The sequence below is a fragment of the Aquarana catesbeiana genome, linkage group LG02, assembly GCF_042186555.1.
Source record: "Aquarana catesbeiana isolate 2022-GZ linkage group LG02, ASM4218655v1, whole genome shotgun sequence".
NCBI classification, from domain to species: domain Eukaryota; kingdom Metazoa; phylum Chordata; class Amphibia; order Anura; family Ranidae; genus Aquarana; species Aquarana catesbeiana.
The window spans coordinates 179,084,879-179,102,497 of NC_133325.1; the positions used below are offsets into that span (position 1 = coordinate 179,084,879).

General features: G+C 37.9%; 1 protein-coding gene across 1 annotated transcript; it reads right to left on the reverse strand.

Moving 5' to 3' along the window:
• Window positions 1-1,651: 1,651 nt before the first annotated feature.
• Window positions 1,652-10,992, reverse strand: IL23A (interleukin 23 subunit alpha). Its single transcript, XM_073617900.1, has 4 exons — window positions 10,748-10,992; window positions 9,047-9,133; window positions 6,255-6,401; window positions 1,652-3,775 (listed from the first exon to the last, which is right to left on the reverse strand). Exons 1-4 carry the CDS (start codon window positions 10,910-10,912, stop codon window positions 3,617-3,619), a joined length of 558 nt encoding a protein of 185 aa, XP_073474001.1. The 5' UTR covers window positions 10,913-10,992; the 3' UTR covers window positions 1,652-3,616.
• Between the last annotated feature and the right edge of the window lie 6,627 nt (window positions 10,993-17,619).

The following is a 17,619-nucleotide window of genomic DNA, read 5'->3' on the forward strand; positions in this document are numbered from 1 at the left end:
GGCAGAGACTCCAACGCTTGACCTGGAACCAGGAACAGAGCTGAAGAGAAGCACAGGGTTAAGCAAGACAAGTCCTTTTAGCAGGCCGAGGGTCAAACACCAGGTAATCGTAGTAGCAAGCACAGGGTTAAGCAAGGCAAGTCCTTAAGCAGGCCGAGGGTCAAACACCAGGTAATCGTAGTAGCAAGCACAGGGTTAAGCAAGACGAATCCGTCTAGCAGGCCAAGGGTCAAACACCGGAGAGAGTATAAGCAGAGGAGCCGTTAATCAAGCCGAGGGTCAAACACTGGAGAGAAGATAAGCAGAGGAGTCCTTAATCAAGCCGAGGGTCAAACACTGGAGAGAGTATAAGCAGAGTAGTCAAACGGTCCGGGTCACTATAGGCAGGAACAGGTATGCAGAGAATAAACGGGAACACTGGAAGCTGAGAAGACAAACCAGCAATGAGCACAAGGCATAGCTACCTTTATATAGGCCTGCCAAGGGGACGTCCCGCTGTACGTGCATGCATTCGTGTGCCCACATGTGCTAACCCATTCGGGTCACGCGGTCATACCCGCCGATTGTGTGCCCGTACGTGTTGATGTGCAGCTCTACTGCGCAGGTGCACCGGGACGTGGCGATACTGACAGGCTCTGACTGTGTTAACCCTCTGACACAGGCCTGATTGGTGGAGTGCTGCAGAGATGGTTGTTCTTATGGAAGGCTCTCCTCTCTCCACAGAGAAACACTGGAGCTCTGTCAGAGTGACCATCAAGTTCTAGGTCACCTCCCTGACTAAGGCTCTTCACCCCCAATCACTCAATTTGGCCAGGTGGCCCGCTCTAGGAAGAGTCCTGGTGGTTCCAAACTTCTTCCATTTACAGATGATGCAGCCCACTGCTGCAGAAATTTTTTTTGTACCCTTCCCCAGATATGTGCCTCAATACAATCTTGTCTCGGAGGTCTACAGACAATTCCTTGGACTTCATGGCTTGGTTTGTTTTCTGACATGCACTGTTAACCGTGGGCCCTTATAGACAGGTGTGTGCCCTTCCAAATCATGTCCAATCAACTAAATTTACCACAGGTGGACAGGTGGATGTTTGTAGAAACATCTCAAGGATCAGTGGAAACAGGAGTGTCAAGGCAAAGGCTGTGAATACTTATGTACATTTTTTTCGTTTTTTTATCTTTAATAAATTTGCAAAGATTTCAAACAAACTCCTTTCACGTTGTCATTATGGGGTATTGTTTGTAGAATTTTTAGGAAAATAATGAATTGAATGCATTTTGGAATAAGACTATAACATAACAAAATGTGGAAAAAGTGAAGTGCTGTGAATACTTTCCGGATGCACTGTATACTTATCTAGTTATTCTACTTTATTGATATGTAACAGAACAATTAATTTTCAAGCTTTCAAGACACATAGAATTTGAATACATTATTTTATTTACTTACAAAATAAAAGAACAAAATGTTGTCAAAATAAATAAATATTATTATTATTATTATTATTAATATTATTATACAGGATTTATATAATGCCAACAGTTTACCATACATAAAATACATTTTAAACAAATAAATATATAAATAAATAAATAAATAAATACATAGACACATTAACAATCAATAGAGTATAAAATACAATTTAAAAATGCACTTTAAAGTACTTTTTTTTTAATTTGAAGTGTTAAAAGGTTAATCCTTAGGGATAAGATAAGTGTTAGGGAGAAGCTAAAAGTTGGGCGATGCTGTTGTCATAGAAAAAACAAACAAATCTTAAATTAAATAAATAAATATAATTTCTTAGAAATACCTAAAGAATAAAGTACATTTGTTAAATACAATTTAAAGTATTTCCTTTTTTTAATTAAGTGTTAAGTGGCTCTCACTGTGCCTGCTAGTCATCCTTCTACTCATGCTAATATAGACACAGTGGATGCAGTGAAATGATTCAGCCTTGTACTGCTTCTCCATTGCCCATACCTTTCAAAACGAATCAAGGTTTAATGGAAAGCAGCAGGGAAGTAAAGTGGCAAATTTTTAAGAAAAATTGTATAGAAAGAAATATAGAAATTGCCATCTCAGTCCTTGTGTAAATGCTAGTTGAACGGATGCCACACTTTATACTTGCTTCAGTACTTTCGGAGTTGCTAACCTGAAACAAGAATGCAGTATGTGAGGTCAAACTGAAGTCAGAACTCCTGATCTGCATACTTACACTGGTCAGTGACTTAAAAACTAGCATTTCCAGAAGGAAGGTTCAGTGGTGGCAACCTCTATATTTCACCCATTGCAAGTTTCCTATAGTGTTTACACATCCTTCCCATAGAGTTCTAAAAAAGGTTTTGACAGTCCCTTATAATTGCTAATAAGGTCTAATTAGGTAAAGACATGTAAATGTGTAATTTGTAAAGTGCTGTAAGCCAAAGCAAGCACTATGTCTGCTAAGGCCGGACCAGTAAAAGACAAATGATGGGTCCAATTTGTAGCTACACTTACCACATTATATTTTGACATGGTCCTACAAAATCTGCCGTTCCTGTGGATAAGCTAATTCTATTAGACTAATATGTATTCTAAATAAACTAGTAGCATTAGCTGACAGAGTTGAACTTAGTGACCAAGATATATATATATCTTTTCATCAAGAACAGCAAATGTCTGAAAGCAGAATTTCCCAGGCTTCCTTCTTTAAATGTCAAACCCTCACCTGACAAAAAAAACACTGCAAATACTCCAAGCTTGGTAGAACCTGACAACTCCATGCTTTGAAGGAAGTCATTTTGTGAGGACCACTAGTGTATTTTAATTTTTAAATGACAGTTACATGGCTGAAATAATGGCATTAACTCATTTCATAACTTAGTGAGTTGAGCCTAAAGACAGAAAACCCCTTGTCCTAATAATGACAGGAGTTCCTATAAAACGAACAAGCTGCTGTCTTATCAATATTGGCTGGACCCAAAGGCACCATCAACCAATGTCCTAAGATACAGAAAGCTGATTCAACCCATTGGCATTCATTCAAATTTAATTTTCCTGTGCCCCTTTCTATCTCTATTGCAGACAACTGTGGACCTTTTCCTGCATGTATTACACAGATTAGCTAATGCTCATAGAATTATTACTGTATATACACTGCTAGTGCAGTTGGGTACTGATTATGAAGGATGCATATCAGAAGAAAGTCAAGATATTGGCAGAGGAGACCACTCAGTGCTGCTAAATGAGAACACAAACCAGGGGTCCACTTTTTTAAAAAGTGGACATCCCCTTCAATATTACATAGTAGATGTTGTACAAAATGTTTTTTTGAATTTCAAATATAAGTTAGGCATGGCATATAATTCAATAAATATATAAATAATATATAAATAACTCAATCAATCTAAACACCTGTATAGATATACACATGACTTATATACACATAGATACTATAGATGTATAGATATACATATAGTTTGTGCAGCTTAGTTTGCCTCTGTACGGAAAAGGTGCACACTTGAAAAGATGCACATTTTGGTACTTTACAATACAGATAAATGTAAATTTCCTACAGCCTGCACTGGAGGCATGTTCTATTAAATATATAATATTTAACAATATGGAAAAGGAGATGGGGTGTTATTGCTTCTTCACTGGCCAGTGATTGGATGGATCCCCGACTGCAAAAACTCGAGCGATCAGTGAGCTGGAAGATGCAAGAGGTGTTCCAAACTTCTTTTTGATAAAGTCACTTGTTGCCTCAATCGGTGGGATGGTTGTGGTTTTGACTCTGTGAGCCTATTACCAAGAAAAAATAAATGTAAGACTACAATATACAGCTGTATTGACATATACTGTATCAGAGATACAGGGATATTGCTGTAGCTAGTGTCATTTTCTAATTGTTTTAATGAAAAAGCTTTTTTTCTGGTTCAATTTTTTTATTGAAGAAAGTAGTACAAATGTTGCATAGTCTAATAACATAAGCTTGCGTATAAACATTGCAGTTATAAAGATATCAGCTGGAGAAATAGGCACTAAGTTGTGATGGTAGTATCATAAGATGTCACCACAAATTGAGAAACAGCAGAGAGGTAATGACATAGCTCCCAACTGTCCCTGATTTTGAGGGACCGTCCCTGATTTCGAGGGGCTGTCCCTGATTTGGAACAAAGTCCCTCTGTCCCTCTTTCATCCTCATTTATCCCTCATTTTGGTCTGATCTATATAGTTGTATAGAAAATGCACTATTTATCTTTCAAAAAGTGTTTCCCAGTGCTAAACCTTTCATCCAATTTCTAAATTGTTGCATTTGTAAATTTTAAAAGCCAGAATAAATGAATAATAGTGGTAAAAAAAAAAAAAAAAAAGCACTTGTGGGTTTAACCACTTGCCGACCACCGCATGTACATATACGTCCTGACTTTAGGGGCGGATATCGTTGTTATGGCAGCAGCTAGCTGCCATAACCCCGATATGCCCGTTTTTGTGCGGCGGTCGGCTACAAGATAAAAGTGTGCTCTGCGGTGGATTCGCTGCGAGATCACTTTTTATCGGTGGCAAGAGAGGGGTCCCCCTCCCGCCGAGATCCGGTGCCCTCCGCCACTTACCGGAGCCGTCAGCAGCGGCGGAGGCGATCTCGTCCGTTCCCTAGCTGTGCATGGAGACGAGTGAGGGGAAGATGGCCTCCACCCGTCTCCATGACACTGCAGGGCGGAAGCGACGTCAAAACGTCACTTCTGCCCATACGTCTTAAAGCCACATTTTTTCAATGTCAGTTTTTCAAATTACTTTTTTTTCTTTTTTTTTTTTGCATTTAAGTCCAAATATGAGATCTGAGGACTTTTTGACCCCAGATCTCATATTTAAGAGGACCTGTCATACTTTTTTCTATTACATGTTTACATTCCTTGTAATAGGAATAAAAGTGACACAATTTTTTTTTTTTAAAAACAGTGTAAAAATAAATAAAGCATGACATGTTGGGTGTCAATTTACTCGGCATAACATTATCTTTCACAATGTAAAAAAAATTGCTCTAACTTTACTGTTGTCTTATTTTTTTATTCAAAAAAGTGAATTTTTTCCAAAAAAAAGCGCGCTTGTAAGACCACTGCGCATATACGGTATGAAAAAAAGTATTGCAATGACCGAGATTTTATTCTCTAGGGTGTTCGAAAAAAACAATATATAATGTTTGGGGGTTCTAAGTAATTTTTTAGCAAAAACTGTTTTAAACATGTAAACACCTAAATTCCAAAATGAGGCTGGCCTTTAAGCTAATCATTTTTTGTATAATTCTTTTTTAAGGGGCGTGGCAGGGTGTGTGTCCTATCTATGCCTACATACATTTGCTAAGAGGTGTTCTTCGTTCCCATCTCAAAAAGTTGGGGGAAGTATGGGTAATGAGGAGGAAAGGTTGGGGGTGGTGGGGCTTTGGGGTATAAGAAAGAAAGAAAAAAATTGAGGTCTTTAGATACTTTTTTTTTTAAATGAGAAAGAAGGACTATGTTACGTGAATATTATATTTTTAGTCAACAATGGAAAATCATCTATTAAGATTTTATATTCTATATACTAGAGCCACACAGAGTTGTACTTTAGGTAGAAGACAAGGCTTAAGACACCGCATTACATTAAATAACTCTAGTTCTGCCTTTATGTCTGTTTTTTAAAGAATTCAATTTGATCAGATCCTAAGGATGTTCTTATTTTCGCTATTCTGGGTTAAAGAGAAAAAAGACAGCCATAAAAAACACAATCAGGTTGTGCTGTCTGTTTCTGCAAATGAACTGGAAAAATGCCTAAATCAAATACATTTTTAATACGATCTCTTAAAAAACATAGTATTTATACAAAATTAGTGTATATTCACACTACAACAGTGTCAGGTCAAGGTGATTCTAGCTCTATTAGTACACTTGCAACAAAACAGTTTTTCATTTCCACTAACAACTAATTTTTCAGGACAAGCTTTTGGGGGTCTACCCCCTTCTTCTTGGTCCAAGCAGAGCTGCTTTGGGGTAGTCTTTAGACCCCCCAAAGCTTATCCTGAAAAATCAGTGCAAAAAAGAACAGCGCTCAACCGAATGGTCTCTTTCAAAACGTACTCTCGCCACTAGGTGTCACAACTGGCACCTTATACTCTCCAAGCATGACTTTGATAAGATTGAAACCCTGCCAGCATCAGATTAGCATTACTTTATTCATAGACTTTTAAAGACTAAAAACGATAAAAACAAATTTACTTTGAATAATGGTGTTTATTAACTTTTACCTCTAAGCATCGCACTAAATCGGATAAGACCTTTTTGATGTGGAAGATGTCATTTTTCTTGTCATAGTTCTTTAGGTCATCTTCTGTTAATGTATCCAAAACGGTCTTGTAAAATGACAGTACATGGTGGATTTGCTGCAGACATGTCTGTGGGAGAGACGACGTGGTAAGTTATGAAACCGTCAAAGTACTTTGTATAGCATGATTGGAATTGATAACCTAAAACAGACTTTTACCACACCTTCTCTAAAATATCAGCATAGTAAAACGGACAACTCCTCCATTACTAATTGGGCAAATCTCAATATCATCATTATTTTATGATGAAACCAGTAATTAATTCATGCTTTCCCCTTGAAAAAGTAATTTCCTAGGTCTGAGCTTAACTAGCCAATGTGGTAAATAGGGGACTTTTCATTATTAACTACCTAAATATGTTGCTGGCCTTTGTTCGCTGAAATGTTCCATGGTTAATAGTGTGCTAATAGGAACATTTCTTGCCCAAAACAAACATTTAAAATCCTTAAAGTATAACTAAAGGCAAAGTTCTGGATAAAGTGGAGAGGGATGAGAACACCTGTCGGAGTTTATTGCTGTCTGTGCCCCCAATTAGGGAGTATCGCCCTCTCTATTTGTCCTGTTTACCATTATCATTGAAAGTAAAAGAAAATCCAAAATTTTGGGTTGTCCCCAGAAAAGTAATAGAGGGGAAATCTTCCAATGGTGACACTAGTTGGGGGTCCCCAAGGAATTTCCTTAATTTGGAGGGATTTCTTCTCACTTCCTGTTTGGCTATGGGACAGGAAGTGAAGAAAATTCTCCGCAATGGGACACAGATGGCGAAAAAAAATTCACAAGGGTTATAACCCTCCCCTACTCTATCCAAAATGAAAAAAAAAAAGTTTTACCTATAGTTCTACTTCAATTCTCAAACTATGGACTGTTGAATTGACAGATGAACTAATGCTATGGGCAACAAAACACATTTTGTAAACATTCCAAAACCGACCCCAAACTTATCGGAGGCCACTGCATTAACTTTTTCTCTAAACGGCATTCTGTTTGTTGAGAGAAGAATCAGAGGATTAAAGAAGAACTCCGGGCAAAACATTTTCTTTTTGCTTTGGAAAGACTGGGGGAGGCTTAGAACCCTTCTTTTTTTGCTTTTGCTCTCTATGTCTGGGTTAGGGAGATTTACCCTTATTTCCTGTGCACCCTCTGCTTTTGGTTAGGAAAAAGAGAATTTATCCAATAGGGGGAAACTGGTAGCAATAAAGTACAAGTTCTAAATCTACCCCAGTTCTACATTAAAGTGTCACTAAAAGCATTTTTTTTTTTTGGATAGCGTAAGGGTAAGGAAGGGTTATAATCCCTGTTAGTTTTTGGGTTTTTTTGCCATCTGTGTCCCATTGGGGAGATTTCTCTTCACTTCCTGTCTCATAGCCAAAACAGGAAGTGGGAGAAAACCCCTCCATAGTAAGGTAATCCCTGGGTGTCATCAAGGTCACTAAAACTAGTGTCCCCAATGGAAGATTTCCCCTCTATTACTGTTCTGTCATCCCAAAATTTGGGATATACTTTTACTTTCACTTAATAATAATTCATAATAGTAAACAAGTAGAGAGGGTGAATCTCCCTAACGGGGGCACAGACAGCAATGAAAACCATTGTTCTAATCTCTCTTGACCCTATACAAAACAAAAAAAAATCGTATGCCAAATCAGAGCCTATTGCTGGCAACAGCACCGTCCGCAAAGTCGGCGTCGCACTGATTCCCAAAAGTAGTTTCTGCACTACTTTTGGCGACTTCGGGGGGCGATTTCAATAGACATCTGTGCACGAACCCGCAGAGATGTCAGTCAAATCGCCCCCGTACTCGCAATGAAATTTGAGTTTGAAATCGTCCGAGTTCAGCTGAACTTGCACGAATTCAAACCCACCCTCAGTGTGAACGAGGGCTAAGTGACACTTTAATAAATCCCTGTGGCAACTGCAAACAACAGAGAAAGGAATACACTGCATCTTTTACTCACACTGTAACTCCATATAATCTGATCTCTTCATTCATTTTGAATCCCATTAATAAACAGCAACCAATGTTATGTTTGTATCGTCTGACACCTGCTACATTTAACATGAGTGACCAACCTGTGGCCCCCAAGCTGTTGTGAAACTACAAGTCCCATCATACCTATGCCTTTGGGATTCATGCTTGTAACTGTAAGCCTGGCAAATCCTCATGGGACCTGTAATTCCACAACAGCTGGAGTGCCACAGGTTGAGCACCCATGTAAAATTTAATTGCTGTAATCAATCCCAAATATCTCTAAATTTCCAGATCTGTTCTAGAACTTGACAATTTTTATTTTATTTGTGCTGATACATGTTTTTCTTCTGGCTTTAGACATCACACATGAAAGGAGTGGTATCCAGTACAGCAGTACATATGCCCCAAGTGCCAAGCTGCTATTAATCTAGTTCAGGAATGTTAAACAGCTTTTTGAATTTGACACATGAAAAGGTCATTTGAAGGGATAATTGTTGGAATTCACATTTGATGTGCTATGTGTTTCTACTAGAACATATTTGCTTCCTGGATCTGTGGGAAATTCTGCTGATGAGCAGAGTTCCTGAATAAATACTTGTGCTTGTGGTAGGTGTTTCAGTGATGTCACTCTCTAGTAACTTGTGAATTAAATGTCTACTTCCTCTATGTGTACACACTGGCACTGACAGATAGTAAAAGCACTCGTAGTGGCTGGATAATGACTTGTTCTAAGGCTCTTGCATACCATTTTATTTGATGAAAGGTCTTGGGGTCCACATCGATGTTCACACTGAATCCTGGGGATAACCAGATCAACGTTGTCATTGGCTTGCTGTAAAAGATCACAAAAGGGTAAGGTAATGATGTTTATGAGCCTTTTACCACACACAAAAGTGAAACTCAGGAGAGTGCATTACAGTGAATAGCAATGAAGAGATATTACACATGGGATAACAAGCCAGGAATAAAATCAAAATAAATTAGAACACCAATGGCTTAACATTACCTGGAATTTTTTTTTCATAAATCAATACATTTATTCATTTCATGTGCTCCTGAGACAGCATTGTAATTTTGTTTAAGTCCAAAAACAAATCTGTAGTTTAAAGATAGACTATCACGAAGGAAAAAACCTGTGCAACTAGATTCCTATAGAAATAACCTTTGCCCCTATATTATAATTTTGGGGCAGTGAAATTAATAATTAATGGAGCAGTCATTGCCCTGGAACTAGCAGGTATTGGTGGTCTCCATTAATGTCATCGATGGAAGTTTGCTACTCAACAGGGTCCTATGATGAACGTACGGTTTGAATTTATTCAGAGATTTGCTCCAAGGCTAATGCTGGCATTACATGTGCTCATTTAAAAAAAAAAAAACTTCTTGTGTTTCCATGTACAGGGAGAAAAAAATATAAATGAATAAGGTGATCTGTAGAACATGATAAAGAAGTCTACCAACATTTTCTGTCAATCAAAAGCCATAGACATAAGATGACTGTGGTTCAATTTGGCCAGTAATGGTTGGTGTTGGAAACAATCTAATATCATAGGCTTGCTACTCCTAGGATGAGCAATATTGGGGAAAAATCATTAAAAAACAAGACATAACTGTTGCTCAGTTTGGCTGATGGTGGTTGGTATGAGGAATGGTCTAATGTCTTTAGCCAATTCACCCCCTGGGCTGACCAATATTGGGTGTAAGATTAGATTTTGATCACCGTTATTCCCTGAGAAACAAGCAAGGCCAAGGGTGTCTGCACAGGGCATTAACATGCATGCTCGATCAATATGATAGTGCATGCTTATGCAATGCACATTCTATAAAATGATCATGCTGTAGCCACATCTGTCCATGGGTATCTCCATAGTGCTCTGGAATAGCAAAACTGTTGCCAAAAAATTGTAAAATTCAAAAAGGTAGGGAAGATCTTGATAAATATAAACAAATGTAGACAAGAAAATGAAAAACCATGAAACAAAATCAGTAAACATGTATGCTCTAATGTTTACCTTTGTTTTCATTATTTTTGCATGCTTTAGGTATAGCAGATAAAATATCTGGCATCGCTTCATCCTGTGTATTTATATGCAATGGAAAGAGGACTGAATGAATGAATGAATGAATCTGCTAATCTAGATTTTCACTCCAGGTTATGCAGAAAGGTCTGTGATTAAAACTAGCTTGTATAGAGAAGATGCAAGTAGTCCCACACCTGACAAAAACACTTACCTTAATTCTATTCACCTGGCAAATATGAAAAAAAGCTTTGCTGTGCTTTGATTTTTGTTTTGGATCATATTTGATATGTACAGTATATATGTAATAATTAAATCAAGAAACATAATAATAAATAAATACTGTATCACCACCAAAGAGTCCTTGTTTGTCATTGTTACTATGCACAGTTATATGGATTTACTATTGCAAAAAATTATATACTTACTGTGCTGTTGTAAAACTTCATTGCAAGGTCACTCAGGTTTCTTGCATTGACTTTGATATCTTCCCATTTGCAGTGGTGGTGGGGATGATGGATGGGAGACGAGACAGCCATATCCTGGAACAGGGCTAGCAAGACCACTAAGAGCCCACAGTAGCTGGAAGGCATTTTCAAGGGTTTGTGTTGTGTTAAAGTGATGGATAGAATTTCCTTGAGAGAACTAGTAGATCTGTCTCCAGTGTACTGTGATAACTGTATATATAGTGTCCTGTATATATAGTGTCCTGCTGACTCAGTGTAGCATGGGGCATCCCCTACTGTTTACGTTTCAGCTATGGGACAGACACTGTGTGCTTACTACAGAAAGAGGAGGAGGAGGCTAAATCAGTTGTCAGGGAATACCTTTTTCTTAAATTGAATTACACAACGGTCCAGAAATTCCATTCTTGTTTACTCACCTGAGACATATTTCAGTTTCATGGCCTTTTTTTCTTTTATTGTGTGGTAGTGAGGGACAAACCTGTACAATGATCCTCTGTAAAATCCAGAGATATCCTGGGGCTCCTATTGTTTTAATAGAAACAAGAGCTGACGACATATGCCACTTCTGATAGAAAGTAACAGTTATTTAGTGCAGTACAATGTAATATTGTGAAATGTGAGAAATTGTAGAGAAACTGAAAGAAAAAAAATAGATTAATTATAATAATAAAAATATAATATTTCTAATGTATCTTACAAAAGTGAGTACACCCCTCACATTTTTGTAAATATTTTATTATATCTTTTCATGTGACAACACTGAAGAAATGATACTTTGCTACAATGTAAAGTAGTGAGTGTACAGCTTGTATAACAGTGTAAATTTGCTGTCCCCTCAAAATAACTCAACACACAGCCATTAATGTCTAAACCGCTGGCAACAAAAGTGAGTACACCCCTAAGTGAAAATGTCCAAACTGGGACCAAAGTGTTAATATTTTGTGTGGCCACCATTATTTTCCAGCACTGCCTTAATCCTCTTGGGAATGGAGTTCACCAGAGCTTCACAGGTTGCCACTGGAGTCCTCTTCCACTCCTTAATGATGACGAATCACGGATCTGGTGGATGTTAGAAACCTTGCGCTCCTCCACCTTTCGTTTGAGATTGCCCCACAGATGCTCAATAGGGTTTGGGTAGGGTTTGGGTCTGGAGACATGCTTGGCCAGTCCATCACCTTTACCCTCAGCTTCTTTAGCAAGGCAGTTTTCGTCTTGGAGATGTGTTTGGGGTCGTAATCATGTTGGAGCCAAATTTGAGACATCTGTGCACATGAGCAGGCTGGTGAGGTCCGCAGCCGTGTTTCTTATACCAACTGCTGGTTTTTATCATCCTGATTGTAAATGCAACTATCTTTTAATAAATCAGATTGTTTTAAATACTACACTATGAATTGCCCACCTCTTCCACCACATGATAAATGTTGAGGATTGCTGTTCCATACATGCTGGGATTTCCAGTGTAAAAAGTGTTCGCTTAACAATGCTGAACTCTACCTGTGGATGGCAGTCTATCCTCTATGATCTCTATAACTTGAGATCCACAGTCTCTGGTAAGTGGTGTGATTTACCGTGGGAAAGGATTTGTGTGAGCACCCTGCCACTGTATGTTTTGTAATTTCTGCACACTCAGGCTGCTTTCCCACTGAAAGCACCAGCATTCACACTAAAGAGCCGCTTGTTTTAGCGGCGCTTTAGCACTGTTTAAGAGGATTGAAAACTCCCAAAAAAAGGGTTAAAAACTCCCGTGTTGCCGTGCTACGGAAGCACTGCCCATTCATTTCAATGGGCAGGGGCATTTTGGCAGCGCTCCCAACCCCCAACCCCCCCCCCCAAAAAAAGATGCTGCTTGCAGGACTTTTCCGAACGTCCCGGTAGCGCACCGCCCGGGTGTGAAAGCACCCATTTCAGAGAATGGGAGGCAGGTTTCAGGTGCTTTACAGGCGCTAAAATGCCTGAAAACTGCCTCGGTGTAAAAGGGGTCTCAGTCATCAGGATTTATTGTTTATATGGATGTTTATTTACTATTATTTTTTGGAGTTTATGTTTCATTTTGATGGACTTAAGTTAAAAATTTTATATGTTGATTTTATATAGATTTCAGATACTTAACTGTGAATATTGGTTACTAATTGAGAAGTGCACCCGGTCAGTTTTACTTTACCATTTGAGTCCCTTATATTCAGACTTCACTGGGTATCGGCTCTTATACACATTGTTTTAAGATATGTTAATTATAAACATATTTAGACTTACTTTGCACTTTAAGATTTGTTAGAGGTGTTGGGCACTTATTTTTATCACATTTTTTGGCGGATTCCTTCCATTTTTCTGATTTTTTGACATTTGTTACTATGTCCATTCAGAGATTCTTATACATCTGAATCTCCAAAAACAAAATTTTAGTAAAAAAAATGAATTGTAACGAAACAAACATATCTAGTAGGGGTGAGCATTTCCTGCAGGACATAGTAGTGGTAGGGCTGCACAAACTAGAGGTAGGGCTCGGGTGCCAAAGTGGCCAACCAATACAGTTATAGAACACCCAGCATAAAGTTGACTGACTGACAAATCCTTCTACACCTACATTCTTTCAGGTGCAGAGCAGCTAGTTGTGTTAATAATGGAACCTCTTCCCTCTCCTCCTCTCCTCCCTGTGTGTAAAGGATTATGTATCTTCAATGTAGCCCCCGAGGCCACATGAAAAGGACCTTGCACTGCTTTGTGTTAATTTGTTTTTACCATTTTGCTATCAAAACACATCCCCATGGCAGAGCCCAGATTAACTCTTTTTTGACAATAGTTTGTTTTGGGATTCTCTGAATTTTGCAAACCTTCCATGAAACTGGCTGAGAATTTAACCCACAAATGTGCTCATCCCTAATTGAGAATTAAAATTCAATTCAACACAGGCAATGGACTAGTTGGGCTTGATTGTTATTAACCCCATGGAGTGTTTTCACGGGTTTCTTTCATTATGTTCTCTATATCAGTATTCACAATGTACTTTTGCAGATATTGTACTGATCGTGTATATGTCTCAGTGCCTTATGTTGTAACTTTGTTATAAGTAAATCTTAATTAAAAAGAGATTAAACATAAAATGCAATTCAAAATGAATGCCTTCTCCCACTTTCAACACCAAATGTATTGTTGAATTTTTACTTAAAAATAATAGTAATACCGTATATACTCGAGTATAATACGAGTTTTTCAGCCCATTTTTTTGGCTGAAAACCCCCCTCGGCTTATACTTAAGTGAGCTGTACCTTTCATTACTAAAACAGCATGTGTCTCCCGCCGTGCTATGCAGTCTGTTCGGCCGTCCATTGTAACAAAGCCCCGCCTCCTCCTCGTCCAGGAAAGAGGAACACTGATACAATGCTGTCTATCACAGACGAGGAGGAGGCGGGGCTTTGTTACAATGGACGGCCGAACAGACTGCATAACACAGCGGGAGACACATGCTGTTTTAGTAATGAAAGGTACGGCTGCAGATGGGCACAGTGATACTACAGATGGGTACAGTGAGACTACAGTTGGACACAGTGAGACTACAAATGGGCACAGTGAGACTACAGATAGGCACAATTAGGCTGCAAATGGGCACAGTGAGGCTGCAGATGGGCATTGTTTACCCAGTAGCTGCTGCATTTTCCCACCCTAGGCTTATACTGGAGTCAATACGTTTTCCCAGTTTTTGTGGTAAAATTAGGTGCCTCGACTTATATTCGGGTCGGCCTATACTCGAGTATATACGGTAGCTAAGATGTTTTATGATGAAGGTTAGCAGCTGACTGCTGGCTCTATTGACTTTCTTACAAAGATTTTCAAAGGCCTGCATGCTTTGGGGTTGATTTACTAAAGGCAAATATACTGTGCACTTTGCAAAGTTTAGTTGCACTCTGCACGTGTAGTTGCTCCAGAGTTTAGTAAATGAGGTAAAGCTTGACTTTGCAGAGAATACCCAATCACATGCAAGGAAAATAAAACAAACAGCATTTTTGCTTGCACATGGTTTGAAGTCAGCAGAGCTTCTACTGCAAAGTGTACAGGCTTTTTGCCTTTAGTAAATCAACCCCTTTGTGCCCACCCCAAGCCTAATCAAGCTTGTCAAGCCTTACGGCCAGGCTGTACATTCAAACAATGCTGGAAAAGTTATTTTTGAATCAAGCTACACTCTATTACCAAAAGTAACAATATTGGTGGTGGTGGCCAATCCAAATTAAATCCAAGTTGGCAATATTTTTTTAACGCTATTCTCACTTATAAATAAATAAAGATATGTTTAGAAAATGACTAAGCGTACAGTCCACAGTACATTTAAACACTGTTATTTTCACAGTTTCATTATCCAGGTTCAAATGGTAATTGAAGGTGAAGGGATGCATGCTCCATCTCAGCCAGTCATGGCAAAGGGAGGTACATTTGCATACACACAGTTTGAATTGACAGTTTGCACAGTTGCAGGTGCACATTTGTCCATAAAATTATTTTTGGTAAATGCAACGAAGGGCAATTTCAAAACATAGACAAAGAGAAAATCTTGCTGCATGACATCTTTAGCAGACTCTTTGGTTATTGCATATGGGGTTATAAGGGAGTCTGTGGATTAATATATATAGCACCAACAATTTACACTGTGCTTTAGATACTGTCAATTCAGTACCCACCCTCAAGCAGCCTGCAATCTAAGATTCCTATATCACATTCATACATATACATATTAGGACCCATATAGAAAGGTACCCAGAGGAAACCCACACAGGCAGAGGGAGAACATGCAAACTCCATGCAGATAGTACCATGGTTGGGATTCATACCTAAAAACCCTATTGCTGCCAGGTGGAAGTGCTAACCACCTAACCACTGTGCTGCCCGCTAGATTTTTAGTATGGGCAAATGGTGCAGTTTTGATCCATTATATACAGTATAATTTTTGGATTACTACACTGTTTATTTAAAATATATAAATATAATATATAACAATATTTACCACAGTTAACGAGGTTGATTGTGGTCATTATGATGTAACACTGAATTGTCCAATAAAACTGCACATTACCAGAAATGTGGATGCACAAGTTGCCATGGAAACACAATTCCTAATTTAATATAGATAGATAATTATTCTTTATGTTTCCTTGACTATCATGTGTTCTTCATTAGACTTTGTGTACTAGTTGGGGAAATTACACCCATGATAACTTCATTAAAAAACACTATTAATATATTTTCTATTTAATTATGGGATTTTCCATAAATGTACTAATTTGAATCAGTCATAAAGGACATTTACAGGCAAGAAAGGTGTATACCACAAATTCGACATCATAGTATCTGATGTATATTGCTAAACAGTGCCTATGATCATCCATTAGTAACTTTCCATGGAATTTGTACAGCAGCAAATGATTTAATGATTGTAATGACTACAATTAACTTATTTTTATCAACAAGTACTGAAATACATTCATAAAAGAACAAATTATATGGACCCTTTCATACCTATATTTCTAATATGCAGAGGAATGCAGAAAAACATATACAAGAAAATAATGGAAATTAGCCACTTCAGCTCCCATACCTGTACATCCCCTATGAAGCAAGTTTTACATTTCTGCTATGTGTCTGTTTTTGTTTTTTTGTTTGTTTCTTTGCAATAACTTTGGCATTTTTTAAGATAATGTAAAACTAATTTTTTATTTGTACTTTTTTTTTTAGGACAAACATAGTTTTTTTATTGGCTATATTGTCTTTATATATATTTTTTTTGCGATCCATAGACAAAAAAAACACACACACAAACATTTTTCTACTTTGATCAGTGTTAATTTAAAAAAGCTGTTTTACTGTGAAGAAAAAAACGTCGAATTTATTCTGTAATTTATCCTTTTTTACACTAAAATTGTTAATCTGATACAAAGTATTACAAAGTTATTTACAAATGAAATAAAAGCTTTTTTGTTAATATCCTGTTCTTTTTCTAATGCAACAGTAAAAAAAATTACCAAACAAAATAAATACTAACCAAAAAGGTTATCTATTAATGTTCAGAAAAATAGAAAATTAGCAGGAAAAAAATATTTATGGCAAAAAGGGGAAAATAGAGTTTTAGAGGCATTTTTTTTTATTTGTTACGTTGTTAAAACTGACATCATATGCAGTTTGAAGCTCAACTCTAAAGATTAAAAAAAGTGAGTAAATACAAATGCAGACGCTATTATAGCTGCTGTATTTACACAGAAATGTTGGTGTCATTGGGATAAAATAAGCCATGTATTCTTGGTACCAGTGGAATAAATTAAGCCATTGTTAGCGCTACACCTGTAAGGGTAATAACTGACTCTTCCCCAAAAGTACCAGTCCATTCCCAGGATAGGGAATGTCTTTTGAGTATGTATTGCTTGAAAAACCTTAACAGGAGTGGGATTTCGGGTCACAGGATATTTCAAAATGATCAATAGCAAAAACAGGAGTACAAACATCTCACTAATCTTCTTACAGAAACTGTTCCGGGAGGTAACAGGGAATGGCCAGTATATCTAGGACTCTACCAGAGCAGCCCCAGTCCTTGTAGCAACCTCTGATACTTAGATCCCCTCTAGCACAAGCACACTCAAAGCAAGGTCTTTGCTGCACCTCCTCTGGAGTTATCATGTGACTATTGGCTGCTTCTCTGATGAATGCTCTCCTTGCCCAGCCTGTCAGTTTAGGTGGACGGCCATGTCTTGGTAGGTTTGCAGTTGTGCTATATTCTTTCCATTTCGGATGATGGATTGAACAGTGCTCCTCCGTGAGATGTTCAAAGCTTGAGATATTTTTTTTATAACCTA